This window comes from Eulemur rufifrons, chromosome 10 (assembly GCF_041146395.1).
Source record: "Eulemur rufifrons isolate Redbay chromosome 10, OSU_ERuf_1, whole genome shotgun sequence".
In the NCBI taxonomy this organism is placed as follows: domain Eukaryota; kingdom Metazoa; phylum Chordata; class Mammalia; order Primates; family Lemuridae; genus Eulemur; species Eulemur rufifrons.
Window position 1 is genome coordinate 17,562,485 of NC_090992.1, and position 27,833 is coordinate 17,590,317.

Below are 27,833 nucleotides of genomic sequence, written 5' to 3' on the forward strand. Positions count from 1 at the left end.
GGAGGAGCCTGAATGTCCCCGGAGGGCCGGAGAGACCCACCCACACATGGGCGGGCCTGAGGGTCCTCACCGCCCACCTGCACCAGGTCCAGACTCTGCTTTCCACCTCTGCCCCGTGCAGAGAGGAGGCTGCAGATTCGGGCAGAGCAGGGTCTGGGATTATTAGAGCTCTTTGAGGAGCACTGAGATGCTCCTTCGAATGTTCCAAACACCGGCCCGGCCTCTGTGCGTCCGGGCAGCTCCCCTTTTCTCCGGCAGGGCTCGCCTCTCCCTCACCTCAAAGCACTTCCACAGAACACCAGTGTCCACAGGAGTTTTAGAGACTTTATTTATGTATAAACAATTTAAACACTTTGCCATAAATTATCTTTGCCTGTCCCTAGTCTTTGCTTAGCAGCAAATTAAAATTAATATAAAAACTCGATGAACAATTCATACATGTATATTACAAAAAAGTTCCTGTACCAAAGTTCTTATTAGACTTTTTTTTTGTTTTGTGTTTGTTTTTTAAATTTTTAAAATTTTTTTTGTTTTTATTTTATTTTTTTTTTTAATTTTCTCTCCTCGTGGTGACTGTCATGTGATTGTCTCAGTTTCTGGACCAAACAAACACACTAATAATTTTAAATCTGAAACAGTGATTGTGCCTTGCGGCTTATGTATGTACAGGGTGATCGGAAGTGGTACCTGTTAGCAAAAGAGTGTCACGATGCTGCACCTCTACCGCGACTGATACCCACGGACTACGGAATCTAAACAGACTACACCCTGTAACTGCGTATAACTGTCCACAATGGAATCTCCAAAGACAAAAGAGTATGAAATTTATCTGTAGTGATTATAGCCACCCTTTTGAATTAAATTTTACACTCTGCGCTCAAATAAATCAGCTCAGGCCAGACTTAGTTGGGACCTGAGAGTTAAGTGCTGGATGGTACTATTTCGCTTTGATTTTTGATAAGAATTTCTTTTTTTTCCTCTTGGTTTTTTTTTTTTTTTTCTTTCAAAAGTATTTCCAGTGCTCACTCCTCCACATTTATCCCCCCCCACCCAGGCGCTACACACAAATCACCCCCAAAGTCGTGTTTTAAATGCACCTGTATTTGCTTAAACGAAAACGTCTGAAGTATTTGTCCAGCGAGCACAGTCTGAATTGCTGTCCTCAGCTGGTCTGGTGACGCCGGCCCTCGCGGATGTCTGCATGTCGCTCACGTGTGAATGAGTGAGGTAATTGGATACGAGGCCTTCTCGTCTGTCTTCATCGCTTTGTTTTTCGGTCCCGTGTGTGTTTGTTTTGTTTTCTTGTTTGCTTTTTGTTTTTTGTTCTTTTGTTCCTCTCGGACACTTCGCGTCTCTTTTCTGCGTAGTAGACCCAGAACAAGTGGGTCATAGTTTAGGGGAACTTGGAACGTGTCGTGTGTTTGTTCATTCATTCGTTTGTTTTGTTTTCCTCCGAATTCTCAGCCGGGCTTTAGTCTACTTCAGGATGTGGGACTTTGCGCTTGGACAGTAGCATTTGAACTCAAAAAATGTGAGCTGTCTTGCCACTTGGTACCTAAAGCAGCCCAGCCGCTGTGGCCCTGTTAGATCGTCATCTCCTTAGGAGAGGAGAGAACAGTTACGCCTGCTGAGCCATCCAGACGAGGGATGGCAGCAGATGATTTTGTTACCTCTTGCCCATCTCATTCTGTCTTAAGAACTGGATGTTGCTGCTACTGTCTGCGAGCTCTGGGTACTGCTCCACGGGCAGCACGTAATAGCCCTCGTACCCTTGCACGCGCCCGCTGCTCAGAAGCTGCTGCTTCTCGCCCTCAGTCCACAGGCGGCTGCCCTCTCTCCCGTCCCTGGCTTTCTGCTGCTCCTTGGCCCAGGCGGTGCCCAGGGCCCTCTGCCGCGCCTGGTCCAGGACTCGCGCCTTCTCTTCGTCCAGGGTGTCGGGGGTGAGGCCATAGCGGATGCTGAGAAGCAGCGTGGAGTACTGGAACTCAATGTTCGTGAACCTTCGAGTCCTGCCGTTGACCAGCAGCGTGGGCTGCGACACGGTCACGTTCACCCCGCTCTCCAGCACCTTGCGGCCGATGGTGGTGCCCAGCGTGACCAGGTCACTGTCGGCCGCACCGATCTTCACAAAGTAGTGTGTGTCCTTGCCCTCGATGCTGTAGTGCATCTTGTCCAGGTAGTAGGCGTTGTTCAGCACGGACGCCACCTTGCGGCTGTCCTCGCTGGCGATGCTGGACACGCCCGTGGTCACCCGCCCTTCTTTGATGGCGAACATGATGCCTTTGCCGATGATGGGCGTGGTGGTGGCGAACCAGTGGCCTGCTTTCTCCCGGATGCTGGCGTGGAGCTTTTTAGAGATGACCTGGCCTTCCAGAGCCATGAAGGCCTGATTGTGTCTCTCCGTTGTCTGTTGGACACCTGTGATCAGCTGTGGGCATAAGAAAACAGAGAAAGCTGAGAGGATGGGCTGGGCAGAGCATTCGAAAAGAGCAAGACAGAGAAATGCTTGCAACTCCCCAGCAAGAACTAGTGTTGGGTCTGTACGGACGTGAGCTCATAGAGGCTTATCTTTTGGAACTATGGACGGCTGGCTGGTGACCAGAGCTTTGATGGTGTGGCCTGTCCACCTTGTAACTGTGCCACTAAAAAGACAGTGAGAGAGGCTTGCCCCCTTGCTGGTGCAGGTACTCTGGCCTACGAACTTACCACATCTTGCCATTGTCGGATAACAGCGTCACTTGGTGCGCTGAGGCTTTGGCAGCTGCCTTGCACCCTTCAGACCCAGGAATGTCCTGGTCTGGAGGGCAGGATGTTTGTTTGAACAGCTGTGAACACCACCTCTGTAACCTAGACTTCTCTGAGGCCAATGATCTGGATATTCATTAACTTCCTTGGGCTAAGACCTTGCTATTCAAAGTGTGGCCAGCAGGAGATGACCCACCAGGATCCGCCCTGTTTGAAAAGCAGGATCTCAGGCTCCATTCCAGAATCCCTGAGTCAGAAGCTGCATGTTAACAGGATACCCCGGGTGCTCTGTGTGCCTGTTAATGTCGGAGAAGCACAAGGTGGCCAAGAGATTCGGGCTCTGAGGGCCAGAGGGAATATGTCTCCGCTTCGAGTCAGTGGCTTTGGATCCTAGCCCTGGCTCCGCGGAGGGATGAAATCGCCATTATCTCCTTGGCCTTGAGTTTTCCACTCGCAAATTACAACTTGTCTCAATTGGCGGTTGGGGGACAGGCTGGGATAATGGGAGAGGCTGTGTTGGGGCGGTAACGGCACTTAGATAAATGAGGGGAATGACGGCTATTCAGCCACTGAGTGGTCCCCAAGGGGCAGGACCGAGAGAACGTCGTTCTCAATTACCCAGCAGCTCCTCCTTGCCGCTCTACAGTTTGACAATCTGGACAATTATTCAGAGCAGCTGAGACCTTTCAGACAGTGCTGAACACCGGCGCTGCAGTGGGGTTATCTGAACGCTGACGCCTGCGCCTCCCACCCCGTTGTCACAGAGGTCTCCGCTGCACCCAGACTGAAACTGACCACCCCTCGGTCATCCTGGAAAGACCCAAGTGCAAATTATGTTCTGAAAACTCAATCTGTATACGTTTGGGCCATAAAGCACCGAGGTTTTATGTGGGGCATAAAAATGTTCTTTAATGGGACAGAAACTGCAAACCACGGTTTTATTACATCCCATAAAAGCCAAAAGGGTTATGATCTTATAGGCAGTGCAGATGGTAGGTTGCTGCTAGATTTCTCTGCGCTGTTGTTAATCAAGGAGCGACTCAAGGGTATACGCTGAACGGATAACGATACCACAATTAAGGTAATAATTGAGGTTGAGAAGAAATACGTGCTGTGCCAGACAGGTGACAGCACTGTCATTTGCTTTTCCTGGGAAGTCTCAATGTTTCCTGCACCTTTTATACCCAGCTCCAGTGTTTTCCTCGACTGGCATGGCCCCTGGCTCCCAGGCGGGTCTGTGTACAAATGGGAACGATGGCAACGATTTGGATTCTTGGCAGGAACCTCCGCTTACCTGTCCATTCTCGCTCGCCTGACTCTCCGACAGTTCGTAAGGAGGAGGCACGAAGTACATTTTGGCTCTTGGGAAGCCAGGAATTATGTTGCTAAGCTGAAATCCAAACATCACAAGCCAGCTTTTCACATCTATGGTGGAAACAAAAATAAAGATTTCTGAAATCATGACGGATAGAGAGCAGCAGTGGATCTTGCAGAGAGAACAAAATCAAATGGGTGGTTGGGCATGGGGTCCAACAGGAGAGGGAGACAAGAGCTCGCGAATGTCTCCCGGGTCCAGACCCAGAGCTTCTTTCCATGGGTTCTAGAAGTCCTTCTAGACATGGCCAGTTGATAACCACCATGCAGAGAGTAAGAAGGCCCGTGCTGGAGTAAGATGCATCTGGCTGTGTGACCTTCGGCAAATTCCTGCCCCTCTCTGAGCCTCAGGTTCCTCAGATATGAACTGGGATAATAACTGTACCAGTCTCCTTGGGTCGTTGTGAGGATCAAAGGAGAAAATCCATGTAAAGAGCTTCTCAGAGTGCCTGGAACATGGATCGTTCAATAAATACAAACTCTTTCATTTGGCAAGTATTTAAGGAGCATCTGTTATGGACCAGGTGATGTGTTAGAAGCTAGAAGATACAGAGACCGACTGGAGGGATAAGTGAGGACGACTGTCACTATGCAGGGCATTGGCGGAGCTGTATGAGGCTGGCTCACCGTGGAAAGGGCTTTCCACAAGCTGCACGTAGGCAGAACGCACGGAGTCCTCTGACCCGGGTCCCCAGGCTTCCTACTCTGCGGGGAGGGGCTCAGAGAGGGCACGGCATGCTCAGGGTGAGATGCCCTCCCAGAAGTCAGGGTCAAGTCCTTGCATTGGGAATTATACCACCTGCCCCAAGCGTCCTGCCTTCGCTGAATGGTCCAGGTTCTCCGAATAAGACTCCTTGCTCAGTGACCAAGAGGGAGCCCTGGACGGCCGTCCCTCAAAACACTGACATCACCACCACCATTGGCCCAGAGTCCCCCAGGACTAACCTCATTGTATCTTTGTTTCTGTTTATGACGGGCACCCCAAGATCATGCCTGACACCCTGCGTTCCACTCCCCTTCCTGCCCTGTCACCACCCCTCACCAGCCCCCTCAAATGCTTCCCTTGGGCCCTCTGCAATTCACATTTGTCACCCAAAGACACACTCCTAATGACTTCAGTCTCTCCTCTAACGGTTCCTTTCCCCGCTGGCTCTCACTGAAGCTCTCTTTCCCCAAGAACACTGGTCTCCCTGCTTAGTCTCCTACAATCACTGGACCTGGAGGGACAAGTGCTCCTTGTTGCAGTCGCCAGTGACCCTTGGCCACTCCCCTGAATTTCTTGAAGATTTCAGCTTCTGCTGCACTGTGGTCCCCTCCCTCTCTGTTCCCGAGTCAATTCTTAGTGACTACATTACACAGCAGCTGATGCTCCCATCATCCTGGCCTCTTGGTCCCTTGGCCCCTCCCCGCTGATGGTCTGCCCCTCTCACTCGTGCCCACGCCCTGGACCTTGTCATCCCCGATCATTCTGATCGCTTCCTCACCTCAGTCCCACGCACGCCCCCCTCGGACCCCTGTCTCAACTCTTTCTAATGACCTGACACCCACGATCCCTTAATGCCCCTCCCCACACCTTCCGTCCACCCTAAACTCCTTTTCCTTCACTCTTAGCATCCTGGCTTCTCTTCTCTTCTCTTCTTACCTAGCTAGGACTCCGCCATGGCCAGTCCTTGGCACCATTCCCTTGGGTACCTTCTCAGACCCCCTGCCCCTTTTCCATTTCGTCACCCTTGCTCAGTGGAATCACCATACTGGTCAGCTCCAAGTCTTTGCCTGCTACAGGTTTGCGCCTGTGCAGCTGAATGCGGCTCGGGGAAAAAAACCATAACCGTGCTGCCTGGTGTCACTCTGCGTTCCCGATCACAGAGCGCAGGCCTGCCTTCCTGCCGCCTGGTCATCTCAACCACACGCCTTTACTCCGTTCAGTCATTCTCTCATTCTCCTGGGCCATTTTATTTCTTTCTATTTCCTAAAACCGCCAATACCCACTTTCTCTTCCTCCCACGATGGTTTACAGTCTGTCTCCCTCACTCCTAAGGGAAACTCCCACCAGGTCAGAGAGTTTAAAAACCTGTTTTCTTCACTGATGTCCCCCCAGGCCCTAAAACAATGCACTGGCACAAAATAGGTGCTCCATGAGTATCTTCAGAATGAATGAATGAATGAATGAACGAACACTGAACATACGTGGCAAACCTACCCCGACTCCTCTCCGTGTGGCAGAGGGTCCACCTGTACTCGCCTGAGAACACGCTCTGAAAAGCGAGCGTATAACCACCTCCTGCCCTGGGACTGGCGTGCAGGATTTCACGTTGACTTTGCTACCAAACATAGAGGTAGGTAAGAACCCTCTAATGAGGACGAATCTGGGATCCACGGTCCATCCGTCTTCGCTGGGCACAGACTAGTTCCTTGAATGACTTGGCATCTACACGCGTTAGCCATAGCCCACTGAAGAGTCATTTAAGAACGCAGGTTTGAAACTACTTTAAAAAGTGTGTCAGTGTCAAGCCGAGAGAAGCCTAGTCATCCAGCAGTGACCAGAGCACCTACTATGTGCCAGCTGGGTGCTCGGTGTTACAGAGCATTCGTTTCCCAAATTCGGGTATTCACGGTTTCCCATGATCATTTTTCTTTTTTGGGACATATTCAGGCACCACCTGTACTGTTATTTACTCACTGACTAAGAGAATAATAAATTTGCCTTTTCCATTTGGGTAAATCCATTTTAAAAAAGAAACTTCATATCACTGCCATAAATGGCAAAGCAGGCTCACTTGACGTAAACAGAAAATCACTGTAAAATTTAAACAAAGAAAACAAAGTCAATGCAATTAAATTAGAGCAGGATTTTGTTACCTGCTACTGAGGGAGACGTAGACCTGCTCTCTCTGTTGAAAGGGAGATTAGAAGTGTTAATGAGGTGTTAAACACACACCAGCATCAAGTGGAGACTTTCTCCTTGACTGAACTGGAAGAATTAAGAGAGCATTGAAAAGGGACTGACTTGGCCCATCTGTGTTTCCATGTTATCTAATATTTCACGAGCATTCACATAAACCCGTCCCGTCTTCCGCCAGCGGTGCGTGGGATATGTGGGCCATGCCCAGGAAAGCTAGGCAAATCCCTGTCCTCAGAAGACCCTCCGTCACCATCCTGTCCCTGCGGAATCTCTCTCTCTAGCTCTGGACCCTCTAGCGGGAAGGCAAAGGTGACCTGAAGAACCCCCGGCCTGTGAGAACCAGAATTTTAATGGCCGCTCCCATGAGCAGTGATAGTTCTGTCCTTGTCCTTGTTGTTGTTCTTCTTCCTCTTCCTCTCCCTCCTCTTCCTCCTCGTCTTCTTTAAAGTTTCTAACACAGTTTGGTTTCTGAGCCTCAACCTCTTCTGCAATGTTGGACTCAAGTGGCTGGACCTCTCCTCCATTCTGCAGAAGGCACTTCTGGACCCCCCCCCCCCCGCCCCCTCCTTTTGCAGTCACCAGGCCACAGGCTCCCTACACAATCTGCCAAGGGGAGTCCTTTCCGCAGGAGCTGGGAGGGGCCCCGCCTAACAGCTCATTACTCCCTTTTCTCACGTTCTTCACGGCCTGTGATTATCCTCCCCAGCGTCTCCCTCTGAAAGCACAGCGTCTTCAGGTGTGAAGTGTAAATATGAGAAGAGGATAATGCGAGGAGGAGGTGGTGCCTTCCTCCTCTCTTGGAGAAATTCAACTCCACAAAATCAGACTTTACGCTGCCGTGTGCCCGGGGTTTGTAAGCCCAGAGACCCGCCAGGGAGGAAGAGATGGGGGAAAAATACGTGTCATCACAGGCTGCGTCTAGGAGGTTCACTTTTCTCAAATTTTGTCTGGGGTTTCCGGTTTGCTAAAGCAAAGCCACTCAGAGCAGAGTCTGAATCTATTTCAAGGTGAATCTGGAGACCCCTCCCCACATTCCCCAGGAATTCCCTTTTCACTCTTCATCTGTACACTCCCTACCTCCGCGTCCATAGCTGCTTACAAATAACGAATGCATTTAGTAGCCTTCACTCCGTGCCGGGCACTTTACACATCGTGATCATTTAATTTTCACAGCCTCACGAGGTGAGCGCTACTATTACCACCATTTTGCAGATGTAGAAACTACGGCTCAGAAAGGTTAAGACGTTTGTCCAAGTCACACAGCAAGAGATTAGCAAGGCCAGGATTGGTGTTTGCAGATGAACCCAGGTTCTCACACCAGAGGGAACTGGCCGGAGGACAGGGCAGAGTCCGGGCTGGGTGTAGGTCCCGGTATGTTCAAGACTGAGGCATTTCCTGGGATGCTAAAATTGGAAAAGTCCAGGGTGCCGCAGGGTATTGGGAGGGAGCCTGTTTCCCAGTCTTTCTTTTACACCCTTTCCTCTCCTGTCTTCTCACCACAGATGTGTCAATCATTGATATATTACCTTAAACAATAATTGTTGAAAACGGTGCTGCGCTGGAGCCCTGGGTGGGGAAGGAACCACTTCCCGCTCTCTCCACCCACCCCGGCAGCTACACTTGTGCTCCTGCCCAGGTGTCTCTGCGCCCAGTCCGTGCCCCGCGCTGCTCCCCTTGGTCTCCGCATTCTTTGGTGCCAACAGAACCTCCTCCCCCCGCTGGGGCTGCCGCTTGCATTCAAAGGGCTCTGTTTCCAAACAGCCACCATTCTTTTGCTTCTTTTGGATACCGCAGAGAGAAGGTTCTGTTCTTTGCGTTCCCCTCGACTACATCTTAATTACCTCTTCTGCTTAAATTGTGAGCAGCAAGTTCAACCACTCTGCTAGTCTCCTAAGTGGCAAATTAAGACTAATTTAGATGGGGTTTACAGATGAGCCAACATGTGAACAGTGGAGAATGAATCGGTGTTCTCCGCTCGGATCCACTCCCCGAGGGTCACCGCCTGCCGGACGGGCAGCGGGCATGGGTGGTGCCTGGTTTGGCCCCTTCTCTCCCTGGGCCCCCTGCCCTCAGCTGCGCCTGCGGACACCCACCCGTGCACGCTGCTTCTCTGACACCGCCCTTTATGGCAGACTCTTTCTAATGGTTTCTGGATTCAATTTTGTTGGACGTAGTTCAACTTGATTTGATTCCCATTTATGGAGTCTTCATAAAGCATTGGAAGGAGGAAAGCCACCCTGCTATGCAGAAAACCCTGTATGAATATATATATATATGTCTCTGTGTGTGTGTATATATATATATATTTTGCCTTTTCCAGGGAACCAGGAAAGTAGCTGCTGGGGGTCAGTGAGGTTGACGGTGCCTTGTGGATGACTTTGCTTGGGCCTTGGCAGCGGTAGGTGTCTGTTCAGCCCACTCTGCAGGTTTCTCTTTACTTGCCTCTGGCTGACTCATTCCTAAGGCAACCAGTGCCAAGCCAGGCAGGCTCTGGGAAGGACATTCTGCATGGAGCAGGAGTCCCTCCTATGGCTAAGGTAGGCATGGCCTGCCTCCCATTCACGCTGTCTCCTCTCCCTGCCCCAGGGCCACCTGTTCAGAGAGGCCTTCATGAACACCTTAAATAAAGGAGACACTTCCCATCCCTCTATAAGCCCTTATCCTATCTTATTTATCTTTGGTTCACTTATCATTACCTGATACTATATGTGTGTGTGTGTGTGTGTGTGTGTGTGCTTTTCTGAGATGTACTTTAATTTGAAACTGCAGTGAACTGGGACAAAAGTCACGCTAACCCATCGGGTAAGCGAGGAAGCCCTGGCAGGGCCTCCTGAGGAAACGCAGGGGGAGGAGAGGAGGGTTTGCAGATGGTGGCCTCGTTAACATGGCCATAGCTCCTGGGCTCGCAAGGTAGCAGCTGCTTCTGTGTGTGGGGATGCTGGGTTCAGCTTCAGAAGGTCTGGAGCTCTTTAATGAAGCATCCCATGGCCACGAGCTGATCTGTAAGGTTGCCTGTTTATTTCTGCAGCATGGCACACTGAGGGCAGCACTGTGCTCCAGGTAGCTGCTGCCTCCTCTCCTGCCTTGCAGGATGGACAAGTGACCCTTGGTCATGTGAGTGTTGACGCCTCTGTGGCTGGCCTGTGGCCAAGAGCTGTGAGGTTTCTGGAACTTGGAGGGCTTTGGTCTTAGGGTCCCCATTATTGCTCCTCTATACAATGCATGGACAGGTGAGATGGCCCTGGCCTGCTTGCTGAAAGTTGGCCCTTTGGGGTCTGGTCACTCTGGCTCAATCTACCTTTCCTCTATAATCTCTCATCTATCTATCCTGATTTCCTTGCTTACTTTCCTGAGGACATGGAAAATCTTGCTTCCCATTGCAAGAATCCCAGTATGTAGTACGTGTTAGATACTCTATAAATATTTGTTAAATGGGTGAATGGATGGATGGATGGACAGGGACCCTCATTTCACCAATTTCTCACTTATCATGGGGAAGCAGACCATCTTCCCTTCTTGGCCCCTCCTCTATGCCCCTCTCCAAAGTCTCTCTGTCCTCTGGCTTTTGCTCACAGCCTCCTTCAGGCTTAAGCCCCCTTCTGCCAACCAAGATCCCATTAAATCTCCAGGTCCAGTTTCACATGGGCCCTTCTGCATTGCGTCCAATCTTGCAAATCTGAATCAATCTACACACACACACACACACACACACACACATATGCACATGCACACACCCTTGAGAGAATGGTGTGTGTCTTCTTTACCACTGAATCCCCAGGATCTAGCATGGTTCTGGGGTGCCACTCCATAACTGTGCAGACACCTGTGCGGTAGCAGACTTAATTCTGCTTTGTACTATCATTGGGTATTTTTATCTGTCTCTCACCAGATGAGCCTCCGTAGGTAAAAAACTGGGTCACAGTCATTTCAGTACCTATGCTAGCTCATTGCTCCACTAGCAGTGACAGTGACATGTGCAGATGCCCCTTCATGAACACCCACGCTCTACTCGCTAGGCACTGGACTTCACCTACAGAAGTTCATTTACTTCTCACGGTCGCTCTATGGGATGGTTTTATCAGTGCCTTTTCACAGAGAAGGAAACTACAGTTTAGAGAGATCGGACAACTAGCCCAAGGTCCTTTGGCTTATAAATAGAAGAGAGAGAATTTGAACCAGGTATTTCTGACACCAGAGCCCCATTTTTGGGACTTCTTAGGCTGCTCTCCTCTGCTGGGGTAGGAAGGGCTCTCGCAAAGTTATTTCAACTGAACAGACTTGAAAGCAGTCAGGACGTCTTCAAACGGCCCTGGTGACTGCTCTGTGCTGATGTCCCTCACTTTTCTAGACACTGCACAGCTGCCGGCTGCACTGCCTGGGCTTGGCAGCTCCCTGGGACTCTCCTACCATCAGAGGACGGACCTTCCTTTCAAGTCCCCCACAATCTGCTGGGACAACCACCCCACAGGGAACCACTGCCCACGTGTGGCAGCCACGTCCTCACCTGTCACGTAATTCTTCAAATCCAGCTCATTGCTGAGGGGATTGTTGCTCTTGAACATATACAGGTTAAAGGGGGCCGGCTCCTTGCCCACGTTTTTCCACATAGTATAGTCTGGAGAGGTCCACCGTCCCGCCAGCACGTCGTAGTCACGCTGGGTGAAGTGGACCAGCTTGGTCAGAGGGTCGTAGAGTCCCCCGTGGAAGCCAATGACCATCTGGAAGTCAGGGTTGGAGTCAAAATAAATCTCCCCATAGGCCGTGTACTGCAGCTGTTTGATCATGAGACCGTTGATGCTAAACACAGCCAGAGGAGTCCCTGTGTTGTCCGAGGCGACATAGTATTCCTCCCCGCTGCTGCTCTCCATGGCAAAGAGGTGGCCCTGGAGGTCGTAGTACAGCGAGGTGATCTCCGAATTGGAGTGATTGTAGACGTGGGTGATGCGGGTCGGGTTGTGCAGGTCAGAGTAGAAGTACTGCAGGTGGTGGCCCAGGTTGGTCTTGTAGGAAGCCCGCCGTCCTACGCCGTCGTAGCGGTACTGCACGCTCCACCCACTGGCCTTGTTGTAGGCTCTCGTGAGGAGGCCTTTGGAGTTGTACTCGAAGATGTCAGACCCGCGCTGGCACAGGTAGCCGTCGTCGTCGATTTTGTACTGCACGTCGCCGAGTCTGGTTATCCGATCCCGGAGGTCGTAGCGCAAGGGCATGAGGCGCACGTTATTGCCTGGGTTCAGTAAGTGGAGGTTCCCGTTGAGGTCGTAGCTGTAGCGCCAGGTCGGCCGGTCATTGACGGCCACACTCTGGAGCTGGCCATCCCCGTCATAGTCATAGGTGTACTTGGTGGTGTTGGCGTAGGGCCCCAGCTTCAGCTCCCTCTTGATCACCCTGCCCATGCTGTCGTACTGCACCGTCATCCAGTACATCAGGGACCGGAACATCTCATATTGGACTTCCTTGATCCGCCCGTGGGTGTCAAAGTGCTTGCTGAGCGTCATCACCGCAGTGGTGATGATCTGGTTGATGTCGTAATAGATGACTCCGAACTTGCCAAAGTGCTCCACCTTGCCGGAAATCTCGTCGTAGCGGTAGAGGTCAACGGGAAGGGGGGTCTCGCTTATGACGGGCTTGATGCTTGCGATCCGGAAGCTGTTGTCGTGATAGGTGTAGTCGAACCTGGCGTTGACCATGCCTTCCTCGGAGAACCTGTAGATCTGCTTGTCCACGAGGGGCCCGATCTTCCGGTACCTGATGGTGCAGGAGAAACCCCCGCTTTGGAGGTTGACCATCTTCAAAACACCGGTGGTCTCATCGTACCCGAAGGTGACGGCGGTACTGTCGTAGACGATCTCCGATAACTTGGAGAGCTTCCCATACTTGTAGAACACCTGGCGCCCGGTGCCCAAAAAGGACGTCTTCAGGATGCGGCCGTCGTCGCTGTAGTCGAAGATGACGGAAGCATTGCTTTCGGGTGGATTGTAGATGTTGCGGATGTAGCCGATGGAGGTGTGTGTGGACATGCTGTGCCGGGCGACGCTGGGCATGGTGACGGCGTGGAGACGGTCGGAGGAGTCATACTCAAATATATACTGACGCTGGCTCTGGAGCAGGAGGACCATGGACTGCAGAAAGGAAAGGGGGAGGGGAACACATGAGTTGGCTCGTAAGGACCAAGCACTCAGATGGACAGAATTTGTTCCATTCCACCAAATGTCAATTCGAAAGCCACAAAGAATGGGAAGCTTAGGCCAGAGATTAAATAGATTTATTTCCCCGGGCTTGCCTATTCTGACGGATCATGGTGGTTGCCTAGATCATAGCTTCCCAAACTTTAATATGCTTCAAAATACCCAGGGATCTTATAAACAGGCAGAGTCCGATTCAGTAGGTTTGGGGCAGGGCCTGAGCATCTGCATTTGCAACCAGCTCCTGGGCGAAGCTGATGTTGCTACGACCATGCTTTGAGTATCAAGACCGTGCTTGGAGGGCTCATGTGAGAGGCACGGAGTTTGCCTCTGGGCTCAGTAACAAGGAGTCCTGCGACTGGGTACAAATGACTGCCGCTGGCCCCGCAGGGGAGAGGTGTGACACACATACTATGTTTTTTGCCACCCTGACGATATCTACAGAGAGAGCACGTCCTCCATTCAAAGCTACCACAAAGATGAAATAACCCAGAATCACTGATTGTTCGGAAAGAAACAAATGGCCTCCACTAGAGGCAAGTGGGAGAGTCCTGCCTCCCCTGGTCAACCCAACATAATGGACTTGGTTTGAAAGATTCCGGTATTTTACGGCATAATGAGAGCAGTATGCAGGATTCAGTGTTCTTGCAGAAGGGGAACGGCGCTGCCTGCGAGCTCCCATTGTAATGAGTGCGCGAGAAAGGGAGGAAGGGGTCTGGCCCGAGGGCAGTGCAGGTGAGAGGCCCAGGCTGACCAAGAACTTGTCTAATGACTAGATGGCCAGGGCAGCCTTCAAAAATCTGGACATGTGCCCAAAGGGACCTTTTATTTTTTTCTTTTTTAACTGCCATTCCACCCTGACCTTTCTCCAGCACAGAGACCTGATTTTGGCACTTTCAGACATAGGGAATTATGTAGAGAGACTCTGTTGGCTGTTTCAGCCAACAGGCCAAGTAGGAGGGTGTTGCTGTGTGTGCTTGAGTTTTAGGCAAAATTCCCTATCCTGATGGCTTAATTTAGGGCAAGGCAGAAATGAATCACTGCATTTCCAATTCCTAAGCAATGATTAGCCGTGCTGCCGTGGGATGATTCTGTCCGCTTCAACAGCGCTTTTTTCTTTTTCTGGCATAAAATCAGACAATTCGTCCTTTTTGCCATTACCGAGTGTCTAGCGTTTTTTTTTTTTCCCCCCTCTTAATGGTAATAGTGCTGAGCTATGAATAACATTTCCCTTCGGATTTTCTTCCTCCCAGTGCTGGTAGGAGCATGGGGGGGGGGCAGCTCGTAGAGTCGGAGTAAAGATGTTAAAATGTCTTAGGGCAAAGTGGCTCAGGCCGGTCTGCAGAGAGCAGCGGGGACAGCAGACAGCCCCACCGACAGGGCAGCACGTTCACGCACCTTGTCGAGGTAGGAGTAGCTCCACACCTTCCCGTCGGCGAACATGCGGGACACGATCCGGCCTTGCTTGTCAATGTCTGTCCTCTCGCTCATGGCCCCGCGCTGCAGGCCGGCCAGGCGCCCGTTGAAGAAGTACGAGACATTGACGGCCGCCAGCCCGCTGCTGGGGAGCCAGAGGAAGGGGCGGCCCACCTGGTCATAAATTATCCTCAGGGTGAACTTGCGGTGATCATCATAGATCTTTTCCGTCCGAATATTCCGGTCATAGTCGATGGACAAGAGATTTCTTCCATGGACCTAGGAAAACATAATGGGCTTGGTTTGAAAGATACCGCCCAGGCATGCCGGCTCGAGCTTCTGTAGGGGGCATGGCTGGCATGGCCAGGAAATAAATATGCATTGGAGGAAGAAAAAGAAATAACCCGGAAGTGATTTACAGTAGTGCTTTCTGAACTCCTTACTATCATGGCACACATAGAAAAAGGTAATATTTTGGGGGATGGGCACGCTTGAAGCTCTGACTCGGGTGGGGCAAAGGCAATATATGTAACCTAAACATTTGTATCCCCGTAATATGCTGAAATAAAAAAAAAAGTAATATTTGTATGGTGTGTTAGAATACAGAAATGAGGCTGCTGATGGTTGGAGATGATCCATTTGGGTATGGCTGCCACGGGCAGTTAGGTAGGCTGTGCACTGCACAATTACAAAGGGTGCCATCACATTGTAGAAAGTATGAATGGTGAAAAATTGTGCAGTGCACAAATTATACAGCCATATACAATCGTCCTGGACCCTGGGGGTTTGACTGCCCTGCCTGGCCACCCTGGGGGTGAGAGAATTTGTATATCTGCACCGTTAACACCCTTTTTTGGCACATCATCAGCTGAGAAGCTAATGATCTTTAAGAACAGTGGCCATGATTTCTTATGAAATCTCAAGTGAAGGTACCTAGAATGGTGGAGAGGAGAGCTTAGAAATCCATTATTTTACAAAGATCTGGGAATATGAAGGCTCACTTCTATGTGAACTTCTTAACTTCTAAAATCTAGAGAAAGATCTTGCTGCTGTCAAGAACACAAGCCATCAGTGGGGAGACCTCAGCAGGGCTGGGGGAGTTCCAACAAAGGGCAGAACAGATTGACTTAGATTTGAAAGGAATAGTGGAGTACATCAGACGTAATTCAATATTTGTTTGGAAGTTGATCTGATCAGAGAAGAAAGCCTGTCCCAGAAGGCAGAACTGAGAGACCAGACTCTGGTTAGGGGCAAGGGACAGGGACCCCTGAGACTCAGCCAGCCCTGGCTGGACGGCCGGAAGTGAATGGAAGGAGGCAGACTCGGCGCGGACTCTAACAACATAATTGACTGCACATTCAGACGTCCCCGGGGGGCTGCTGAAGGCAGGGAAGATGTAAACAGGCGGGAGGAAGAGACTCCAGAGATGCCTTGTATCTCTTCACTTTAACCTAATAATTTAACAGCACTAAATGACAATGATGATGATGACTATGATGGTAATGATAACTTTAGTATACGCTGAAGCTAATACATACGGGCATTGTATTAGGTCGCATCCATCGTTTGAGTTGATGCTCACAAAGATCATTTCACAAACGAGGAACTAGCTTGAAACAGAGACGTTACATAACTTGCTCAAGGTCACACAGCAACGGAGTAGTAGGGTTGATCTGGAACTTAAGTCTGATTCAGACTTCAACCAATTAGCCTCTTATACATTGAATTAGCTTTACCGCTTCCTGCGTTGTACATTCATTCAATGCTCTGAAATGTGTCAAGTGCTGAAGGACTGGGACGCATTTCCATACCCCTGAGGGTTCCACGTTGCAGCTTTTGTGGGGAGCCCAGGAATAATTCTAATACCACAGACACCTGCATTCTGGGGGACTGCTTGGTGTCCAGGTAAAGAACTATATTTTGCAGCCTCCTTTGGAGATAGCAGAGGCCAAGATGTAAGTGGCAGTTGTTGGCTGGGTCTTCTGGGAAATATCCTTAAAGGAAGCTGACTCAGGTGAGAAGTAGGCGACCTTTTGTTCATCCTGCTTTCCTCCTTTTCCTAAGTGAAATGTGTACATGATGGCTGGAGCTCCAGCACTCACCCTGTGAATATGAGGTGACTCTAAGGACGGAAACCTCCAGGATGATTGCTCAACCTCAGGAAAAGAGTCTAGATCCCAGTTGACCTAGGTATCTTCCATGTTTATCCATACAGCCACGGACTGCTTTCCTCTAGGCTTCTTTCAGGCCATAAGAGAATAATAAGCCCATATCCTGTTTAAGTCTTTGTTATTTCTTGTCTCTGTTATAAGCAGTTGAATCTACTCTAAATGGCTACAAGCCCCGGGTACTTTGACAGATACTATGCTAGGTACCTTACACACCTGATCCCATTTTAATTCTCACGACATAGGTAGAAATTATTTTACATAAAGGCAATTGAGCTCACAGGGGTCACACAGCAAGACGAGTGGCAGGGGTGGGATTTGAACCCAGCACTACCAGATTCCCCAAACTACTGCTGTTTCCGTAGAGTCATCCCAGAGAAAAGAGGACAGAAAAATTGTGATAGAACAATTAGAACAGCAAATGCATCAAAGCACAGAGATAGGAATAGAGGTGCTGAGTTCTTGGGATTATAAGGAAACCCAACTTCAAGTGGAAGATTCATACCAAGAAACTTGCAGCCATTGGGAAGAAAAGCCGAAAAGGCAAAGGGTGAGTGGCAGGATTATTTTTTAACAGGTTCAAAAGTTAATGCTGAATCATTGGGGATTAGTCGTCATTTTCAGAGCATAGCACAGAAAGGGTTGGAAAGATGATGTCCTCTGGAAACAGAAGCTCAGCCCTAATGGGTTGCTTCATTTGGGACATCTGCAGGCAGCCACCAAGATTCTCAAACTTATGTGTTTCAGAATTTCAGTTCAAAACCCCTCCTACGTTTTATTAGTGGGATGAAGGATGTGGCAACAATAAGGAAGGATTTTCAGGGTCCCCACACTTCCCACTGTCCCCGCTTACTCCCCCTTCCCTCGCCATCCTCCTCCTCTCCTTCTCCTTCCCTTTCCTTCCCTTGTTTTCCTTTTTGTTTCTCTTTGCTCATATCACAGGGGCCCCGATGCATTTATTAATCATTGACCATCAAATCTCCGCTAATACCAGCTTTGGTGCCTGCTCTGATATAGAGGACAAACGACGACACCAACAGCAATGCGTCCCGAGTGGGCTTGGTGTTGTTGTCAGCCCTTGGTTTGTCTCCATGACACAACACCACTCTCAGGCGAGCACTGCTGCCAGCCCCACTGTACACCCGAGGTGCAGACAGGTTAACGTGACCTGCTCAAGGTTACATGAATGGTAAGGGGCAGAGCGGATCCCAGCCCAGGGCTCGCTGTCTTCACCCCTAGGCTGTGCCGCCTCTAGGACCGGGGGGTGTCGGACCAGGGTCTCTCCATCAAGTGTGCAATCCTGAACCACCTGGGATGTCTCACTGCCGAGCCGCCTCCGCACCTGCTGAATCAGCCCCTCCGGGAATAGGGGGGCTTAGTGCTTTTTAAAAGCTCCCCAGGTGATTCCAGTGTGTACTCTGGTTAAAATACCACCCATGTGACATAAGGCCCTGGCCTCAGCTCCCTCGTAAATCAACATATACAACCAAAATATGTATTTACCAACAGGTAAATCACATCTATAACCATGTGTGCATATATGTACATGTATGTGTATATAACAAAGACCAACACGTAAATCACATATTTAATCACGACTATCATTGTAACAACTATATTAGTGTGTGAGGGTGCCAAGGTCACAGAAAGAACTAAACACTGGCAAGCAAAGAAGTGGGGTCCTCAACCTCTGGCTGCCACCGTTTGGGTGCGCTGCTATTACTGACAGCTCACGAGGCCCAGCTCTGCCCAGGTGCACCAACCATAAAGAAGTAATAACAGCGCCAGGTGCGGTGGCTCACGCCTGTAATCCCAGCACTCTGGGAGGCCGAGGCAGGAGGATCGTTTGGGCTCAGGAGTTCGAGACCAGCCTGAGCAAGAGCGAGACCCTGTCTCTACTAAAAATAGAAAGAAATGATCTGGACAGCTAAAAATATATATAGAAAAAATTAGCCAGGCATGGTGGCGCATGCCTGTAGTCCCAGCTACTCGGGAGGCTGAGGCAGGAGGATCTCTTGAGCCCAGGAGTTTGAGGTTGCTGTGAGCTAGGCTGACGCCACGGCACTCTAGCCTGGGCAACAGAGCGAGACTCTGTCAAAAAAAAAAAAAAAAAAGAAGTAATAACAGGCGCCGACCATTAGCCATTGATAATTTGGGGTGGGGTTTTTACTTGCAAATTTACCATGTCCCCGGGAATGGGATTGTTGCAAAAGCACTGGTTTGAGTTAACTTCTGAAATGTGAAATTTCTACTAAAAATGCCCAAATCTTCTAATAATTAAATCTGATAGATTCACTGGAAGGTTGAGCCAAGGAGTTCAGGCCAGCCGTGTCATCTAACCACACATCTTTAATGAGGAGGGTGCCATTTATAAAGGGGAGGCACCTTCGGCTGTGGGGTGGGGGTTGCTGGAGGGTCCACCAGGCAAGCTCGGCCCTTTGTGGGCACCTGCCCCCCAGTCTGGAGGGTGTAGGAGCTTTAATTTAGCCACACTGTTTTCTTATTCCAAATTAAATTACCCGTCTAGCAATATTTAAATTAACCTTGAGGCTTCCTGGAGAACATAAAAGTTATTTTGAATTATTTTCACCGCCAGGATCAGCACAATTCCCTTCCCAGTCGGCTCGGTAGGAATTCAGTGATAGAGAAACCAATTTTTAAATTAATATAATTTTGTGTTTGTAAGGAAGCCATTATTTTTAATTATCGGGCATTTGCCTCAGCCTGGCTTCCCCAGTTAATAAAACTCAGCTATTTAGCATGATTTTTTATTTTTGCAGAGGGCAGACTTTGGGAAGTAGCTTCCCCTGTGGAATTTTCCCCCAGAATGTTTTGATCTCACCAAGCATACGCCTGTCACAAGGAGGCTCGTAAAAAACCCGGAGAAAAGGAAACGCTGTCGTCAAAATGGCCCTGCTGGGCCTATAACCGGTGACTCTAACTTGGCTCTAGGGGCGATGACGGGAGCTGGTGATTTGAGAAACATGAGGGAGGAAATTACACAGGGCTGGATCCTCTCCAGGAAATGGAATTGTAATGCAGCAGGAGAGATTTCAGTTAGACATGCAGAAGAACCCTTTGCCCATTCGGCTTTGAGTATGGGAAACATAAAAATGATTATCGAGGGACGTCATGGGATTCTTCATGTCTGGTGATGTTTAAAAGCAGAAATGCTCTTTCTCTATCCGTTTACTTCTAATAAAAAAATATAAAATAAAAGCAGAAGTGCCTGCCTCGGAGAGTTTGGTTATTTATTAATACCTCCCCAGAGGAAAAACCTGGCCTAGATGACATCTTCATTTCCTTTCTGGGTCAGTCCTCTGGGATTTAAAAATCAGCTCTCCCCGGCTCCCATACAAGAAGACTCAATGCTACGTTGGGATCAGTGCTGTGCAGACAAAACAACTTGCTATAAATTTAATATTAGCTTAAATAATGCATCATTAGAAGGGTAAGCCTCTGCAAATACATTAAATAATGCATTCCCCAAGCAAACATTATTTTTGGATGACTTGCTGTTTTGGATGGAGGTAAAGTGGAAAGGTGGAAAGACCTGAATTTGAGTTGCAGTTTTGACACTGATTAGCTTTGTCATTCCAAAGCCATACCTTTGCCATTCCTGCCTCAGTTTCCTTATCTGTAATGGCCTGTGAGCTCCTGGTGGGTAGGGACTTTATCTTATTTTCCTTAGTGTCTTTATTGTTTTGGAAAGTGCTTGGTGCTCAATGAACATTTGTGAATAAGGAGATCGAATTAGACTGGGTATAAGAATCCTGCCAACTCTAGATGATCTAAAGTTCTAACGTGGAAAACCGAGAATAGAAAATATGACTAGGACATCTGTGATCTCCAAATATCTGAAAGGCTTCATTCCAAAGAGCAATGAGAATCATTCTGGAAGCCTCCCGGGATCTGGAATTAATAGACAGAAGTGGGAAGGAGTGGATTTTCATGACGTCAACTTAAAATCCCATTCATTCATTCAGTATTTACTGAGCACTTACTATATGCTTGTTACTGTGATCGGCACTTAAGATAGAGCAAGATTGGTATGGCCCCTGCCCTAGTGGCACTTACGGGCCAGAGGAGGATAAAGACAGGTGAACCAACAACTAAAAACATTAGTGTGACCTATTTGGTACAGTGTACGCCGTGCTGGTGATGGGTACAGTAAAAGCCCGGATTTCAGCGTGATACAATTCATCCGTGTAACAAAAAATACTTGTAGCCCCTAGATATATTGAAATAAAAAAAATAGTGTGATTATGACAGTAAACATAGGGAAGGAACCATGGGAACGAAGGAGGGACACGAGACCAGACTTGGGGCTGACAAGGACTTTCCCAGAGAAAGCGCTGTCTCAGTGGGGGCTGAAAGTATGAGCGAGACTTGGACAGGTGAGGGTTGGAGAAGAGTCAGCGAGTGAAAGCCTGGGTGCTGAGCGAGGCGGCGGACTTCGGTTTGCAGGCGGTGCTGGGAGGATTCCAGTGGAGGCAGATGGTCCCTTGGGAAGGGGGTGGCAGAGAAGGGAGGTGTCTGGTGTGGAGACTCAGCCCAGATGACCTGAAGGGGCTGTGCTTGTTATCCTTCGGCCTGAACTTTCAGAGGTCAGATATGCTGTGTGTTTCCTAGCCGCCAAGCAGGAGGGTCTGACGGGTGCTCCTCCGCATGCAGCGGCGGGGGCGGGGAGGGGTGTAAATCTGCAAACACTCCTGTATTTCTAAGACCATTACCAGTGCCAAGAGGGCTCCACTCGCTCAACCTCACCCTCGGCTAGTTTACTCCTCTCATTCTGGTCAGGATACAGGCAACAATGTCTTCTGCCTCAGGGCCTTTGCACATGCTGCTGCCCTAGCATAGAAGGCTTTCTTTCCACCCCAAACCTAGAAAATTCCTGCCTACTTTTCATTCAGTGTTCAGCTCAACTGTCATGTTCTCAGGGTGGCCTTAACCTAAACCATATATTCCCTATTATCCTCACCCTATATTTTTCTTCACAACACCCATCACAATTTCTTGATATTATTTATACATTTACCTATTATCCGTTTCCCCTTGCTAAGGTGTAAGCTCCGTTAGGGGTTTTCCACTTTTCCACCTCACCATCCAAAACAGAAATCATGCAAAAGTAATGTTTGCTTGGGAATACGTTATTTAATGTGTTTGCAGAGGCTTGCCCTTCTAATTATGTGTTATTTAAGCTAATATTAAGTTTATCATAAGTTGTTCCGTCTACACAAGTGCTGCTTACAACGTAAGGTTGAATCTTTTGTATGTTTTGTTCACCAGTGCACACTGAGTGCCTAGTATAGTATCAAGAACATAGTAGGTGTTTGAAAAATAAAATATTGGTCAGGTGAAGCATGAATGTACTGATTCAGACTTGCATGATGACGTGCGCGCGCTAACAGATCTGCCTGAGTGGACTCCTTGCAGAACTGAGTTCACGTGTGTGTTTACACACACACGCGTGCACGTCAGTCCCCCACCTCTCTCCTGTGTCACTGTGATTTGCCACAAAAGTAAAAGTAACACATGCCAACGTGTAATTGCAATGTCATATTAATTATATGGAAACCAAAACAAAATTACTAACTCCCACCTCTTCTTGGAATACTAATAACACTAATACCAATATCACGATGGAAGATTATCTTGGAAGCAATTTTTCTTTTGTTCTGCTACCTACACACGTAGCTGTGTCTTGCTTTTGCAATCTCTATGTAAAAATCATGATCAGGAAGAAATATCCTAGAGGGTGGTGATGTACCTTCCTTCTCAAAGAGAATCAGGCACAAAACCCATTTTAGGAAAGAACAGAAGTTTTAAATCTTAATAGAAGAGGTCAATTTCAGTTCTGTCTTCTAAAAGCCTAGGAAAGAAAAGGCTTACTCGGGTGAGGGGAAACACTGCACTGACAGATCCTCGGGGTCAGCGGTTTGCTTTGTCTTTAGGCTTCGGAGGACGGAAGAGGTCGCATGTATCTGGAGTGTTCGTGTTTTAACCTAGTGTCCCTTCCTCTGTGGGTGCAGCACCTCCTTTCTCTAAGGTTTCCCTGACTAGGTGGTTTTACTGAGCTGTCCATCATGGGACACAGGTGTGGCATGCGACCTGCGACCTGTGCCCGGCCGATCACGATCCCCATCTCTCTGACCAGTGCCTGGCCTGGGGATGGGAAGCCCATCTCTGCCAGGCGAGTCGTTCTTCCATGAGATTTTTTTTAAAAAAAATAGAAGTGCTGGGGGAATCCCTTCCTCTTTCCTCTGAGTTCTCTAAACGGAGATGATGTAAGCCTGGAGTCAACTTCCGCCCAGTCCGCCCCACCCCCCAAGGTGAAGGGAACGTCAGTGTACTGCAGGAGGAAATCGGGCCCCTTGGCGAGAGCAACACTGCCATGGGGTGGGAGCGGGCTGTGAGAAGCAGAGAAGCAGAGAGAGTCCATCTGATGGCCGTCCTGGAGTCTAAGGCCAGCTCCTCTCTTGTGGCAGCCCGTTGGGGAGACAGTGCGTGCCCTTTCTCATGAAGCTAATTTGAGTGAGCTTCCTGTCTTTTGCAGTGGAAAGGTTCTGGTCAGACGGGGCAATGTGTGAACTTATACCTGCCTTGGTGGGGGAGCATTCACACACTGAGCACTTTCAAAGAGGAGCCCAAAGAAGGCACAGTTATCATGTCTTCCTTTGTCACCTGCTGTCTGACATGTGGCACTTGTCACCAGGGATACAGTAGTGAGATGGTCGCTGTGCTCAGCGAGCTTACAGATGCTGTGTGCTTCATGTGTCTTTGAAAGGCCAGAGAGAGTAGAGAAAGGAGTGGAGGCCGGGAAGTGGGGAGCAAAAAGGTCCCTTTCGAAGGAGATTCCTTGAGGAGTCCGTGAGGGGCACAATGAAAATCTTCCTGTGCTGAGTTTGGGCAGAGAGGAAGAGACTGACATTCCATTGCAAAGCTTTTGGTGAGAGGGTGTGGTCTTGGCCCTTCCATCTGCCACCTTATAGTCCCTCAGCCTGTGAGGAAGAGCCACTGACACTTTCCTTCACTAAGAGATGTCCCTGACTGGAGGCTCGTGGGAAGAAGGGTACCCAGGCGGGCTGGGGTTTCACTGGGCACTGCTCTATCATGGCCGCCTCCCTGAGATGTTTGGTCTTCTCTGAGCTCCATGGGTGCTCGGGGCCCTGGGACCTCAACCCCTCAACTGGCCGGAGTCCCCAGAGCTTCCCAGTCCCTGGGAAAGGTCAGGCCATTTGCTCCCATACATGGACCCTCAATTGCTGCCCCACAGATTGTCCCCAAATTCCTTGCTTTCCGCAGGAGCGATGATGTCATGGTGCTGGTTAAATGATGTATCTGAAACTTCTTTCAGTTTCTTCCCATTCTGAGAGGCAGAGTTGGGGCCACCAGAACCTTGCATCTCCGTCTTGGATTCCAGCTCCCAGCTTCTCCCCGTCACACAGCCCGCAGAGTGCGGAGGGCCACCCGGCCTTCCAGTCTCTGTGACCACGGGCAAGGCTCCTCGGGAGGTCAGCATGACACAGCAGCCCTGCTAGCTGCACAGTCCTCTCCACTGCACGTGCTAAATCTCTCCGATCTCTCTCTCCCCTTCTTCCTCTCTCCACTGCTGGCGACTTGGTTTCTTGTTTGGATTAATGCAACGCCCTTGCCGTTCCTCTCCTCCTGTCTTGTCCCCTTCCAAGCTGTCTTCCTCCGTACCTGAGGAAGTGGGGAGATCTCCCTAACGCTGCTCACCCCAGCACAATGCTCTTCCAGTGAGGCCGGGCCAGAGCTCCATGTCGCCCTCGGGGTAAACACAACCCTGGCATCACGCTTCCCTCCGTGTGACGTCCCTGGCCACGCGCTGTGTTCTGCCCCGAGCTATAGCACGTGCACCTTCTCTCCAACCATATCCAGTGAAAGTTTTCTCAAATGTCTTCCCCTTTTTGGCGTTTTGGACTTTTCACAGGGGATACTCTGTGTCCGATCACCTTTTTCCAGAATCTTCCCCCTGGCTAATTCCTACTGCTCTTCAGAACTGACTCCAGCTCTTCTGTGAGGCCCCTCCTGATCCCGTGTCAACCCCGAGACCTGATCAGGGTGGCAGAGACTCTGCTGTGTGTTCACCAAGTCTTCTTTCATCTTCCTCCTCTAAGGCGTTCAGAAAAGACGACGTTTTCCAGGCTTCCTCGCAGTTCAGTTGTGGTCCCCTGACGGTGTTTTCACCAGGGTCGGGGGAGGTGAGGCCTGCCGTGCCCAGGCCTGCTCTCCAAGCCCCCGAGAACCACCCGGCTCTCTCCCGCCTCTGCAGCCACGCGGAGGTCGTGTGCCTAAGAGGGCAGGGTCACAAGACAGAGCGACTGGAGCGAGTCACCGTTGAGAAGAGCCGCCTGACGCACTCGTACTGCGGTGTGTGAAGCCCCTGAGGTTTCAGGGTCAATTTGCTACCTGGCCCCAGCCTGTCCTCTTCTGACTGGTGCAATTAAGTGTCCTTTTCCTTGTGGTACTGGCCTCTATTACAGCCTCCACCACATTACTTATATCACGTTCTCCCTGAGACTGTTTGATCCTTGCTGGCACGGACTCAGTTTCCTTTCTCTGTCTCTGGTCTACTCATTCCACGCACTGTGCTGGACATGAACTTGGCACTTAGTAAACATCTTTGGAATGAATGAAGAATTTCACGGCCCCATTCGACGGTGCAGCAGGAGTGTAGAGACATGGCAAGATGGGAGCCAGGGAGGGAAGGCCCAAGTGCTGTTGGCCGAGATCTCTGTTGGCCTTTGCCTTTTGGGAGCCAAGAAGATATCTTTGCTTTAGATAAACTCCCTGCCGTGGGCTCCTGAAGCATCCGAGGGGAAGGCCACCCCCAGTTCCCTTAACTCACATCACACCCAACCTTCCCCTTACACCTTCTTTCAACTGCTCCCCTGCAATTTCCAGGAGTTGCTTTTATTTCATTCACTAAACAGTTTATGAACTGAATTAAAATAAATGAGATGCAAATAAATTCCAGGCTTTCTCCCTCATTTTCAAATTACATTTTCAGTCCACTCAACCTGTTATAATCTCATAGTGATTTTCATTTAAGAGAGCTAAATGGATATGTGATTGTTGTTACAGGAACTAACACCAGACAATTAAATGTTGAGGTGTTGATAGATAAAGCTGTGTTTTGATTTGCATAAACATGATGCCAGCAAATCTAACCCTGGCAGAAATTCAGTTATAAGACTTGCGTGCCTAACTTCTGCTAATTACCACAAGTACCATTATTAAGATTTTTAATATTCAGAGTTTGGGATTATAGCCATTTTATTTTAGGGCCACATTTATCTTTATTTTGAAAACTTAGTCAAAATGCATAACTGATTTATCAGAGAAAAGGCACGATTACTACTTATAATCAACTTCTACAGTGCAGCGTATCAAAAATCAATTACACAGTCCTGAAATCCAGTCATTAAGGATTTAGCTACTAATCTCATTCCATTTTTGTCTTTAAGAAGATACTGCAGCTTGCAACTTTGCAGATACCAGCAGAGGAAGACAAACATGGGAGACTGCTGATAACCTAATGTGGAGACAAACTCCAGCCAGACAAAGGCAGAATCTTAATACGGAGGGGCCTGGCTCTGCAGGGAGGTCACCTGGGCTGGCTGGATTTCAATCCAGTCACATGGCAAAAGTTATGACCCAAATTTTGCTTATGCTGGGCCTTCTACTCTCAGGAATTCCACAGCATTTGTTAAACTCTGCCTTGTTCTGTTGTTTCATGCCTTCCTAGTGCTTGTCTTGATCTGCAATTATTTTACTTTATTAGTTTCCTTATTATCTGCTCCTCTCTCCCATCTGCCCCAGCCCCCGAATGGAAGCTGCAGGAGGGCAGAGGCTTTGCTTTGTGTGCATGGCACAGTGCCTGGCTCACAGTAGGTGTTCATTAAACATGTGCTGAATTTGATGAAGACTGGGATCCCCAGGGCTCCTCCCTTTCCCCCCAGGGAAAGTGTTAGCGCAATGGCAGGAATTGGACCCTCTCGGTGAAAGGTAAGATACTACAGCAGGATCCCCCAGCACCGAGACAACCCGCATGACCACGAGTCTAAATGGAAGCTGTGTGGCCTGCGGGTTAGGAATACTGGCAAACGTGCCAGAAAGAAAGACGGAGCTGGGGCCGAGTCCTGGCTTCGCCCTTTCTGGCCGTGGTGTCCTTGGATGGGTTATTTAGCTGCTCTGAGCCTGTGTTTTCTCATTGGGAAAAGGGAGTTCATAGTAACCACCCCCACGGGGCTGTTGCAAAGATTAAAATAAGATAATTATGAGTAAAGTGTTTAACATAGTGCTTGTATCACGAAACTCCTCAATAAATGTTATGTATTGGTTTTTAGAAAATGTAATGTGGGGCAAGTTCCCTAGTCTGGGGAAGCTGGGGGTGGCTAAAACTCCCTGCTGAGGTTTGGTGGCTACTGGCGCCCCCCTCCCCCCGGGAGCCTTCCCTGAGCCCCTCAGCTGAGTGACGTCTCCTCCTCTGTGATCACCCTGGACCCCGGGCATCCTGCTGTCTTTCTCTTAACCTGGGATTATCTTGGTCTGCATAGTCTATCACCCTGTCAACTCCTTGAGTATAAAGACTTTCCTTTTAAATTTTTGATCTTCTAGTATTTAGCAAATTACACAGCACCCAGTAGTCACTGGTACCCATTCATTTGTTGCACTGGCCACATAGTGAAAATGGAGGGAGAAGATGGCCAGTGTGGAAAGAAGACCAAAGCCATCTCCACATTATGCTACAGCACAATGTTAATCCCTGAGCAGGAAATAACCGCTTTTTTTTTTTTTTTTTTTTTTTATGAGACAGAGTCTCACTCTGTTGTCCAGGCTAGAGTGAGTGCCGTGGCGTCAGCCTAGCTCACAGCAACCTCAAACTCCTGAACTCAAGCGATCCTCCTGTCTCAGCCTCCCGAGTAGCTGGGACTACAGGCATGCACCACCATGCCCGGCTAATTTTTTCTATATATATTTTTAGCTGTCTATATAATTTCTTTCTATTTTTAGTAGAGA

The 27,833-nt window shown here is 49.3% G+C and overlaps 1 protein-coding gene across 11 annotated transcripts in view; it reads right to left on the reverse strand.

Moving 5' to 3' along the window:
* Positions 1-304: 304 nt before the first annotated feature.
* The window catches only part of TENM2 (teneurin transmembrane protein 2), a 1,169,384-nt gene continuing 1,141,855 nt past the window's right edge, over positions 305-27,833 (reverse strand). For 6 of the 11 annotated variants that reach the window (XM_069483875.1, XM_069483874.1, XM_069483868.1 and 3 more), the window contains 4 exons: positions 14,602-14,898; positions 11,526-13,140; positions 4,040-4,170; positions 1,667-2,428 (listed from right to left, as the gene is read on the reverse strand). In XM_069483875.1, coding sequence (XP_069339976.1) covers positions 1,667-2,428; positions 4,040-4,170; positions 11,526-13,140; positions 14,602-14,898 — 2,805 coding nt within the window. Of the gene's footprint in view, positions 2,429-4,039; positions 4,171-11,525; positions 13,141-14,601; positions 14,899-27,833 lie in introns of all 11 variants that reach the window. The other 5 variants (XM_069483866.1, XM_069483867.1, XM_069483873.1 and 2 more) reach the window with 1 other exon arrangement.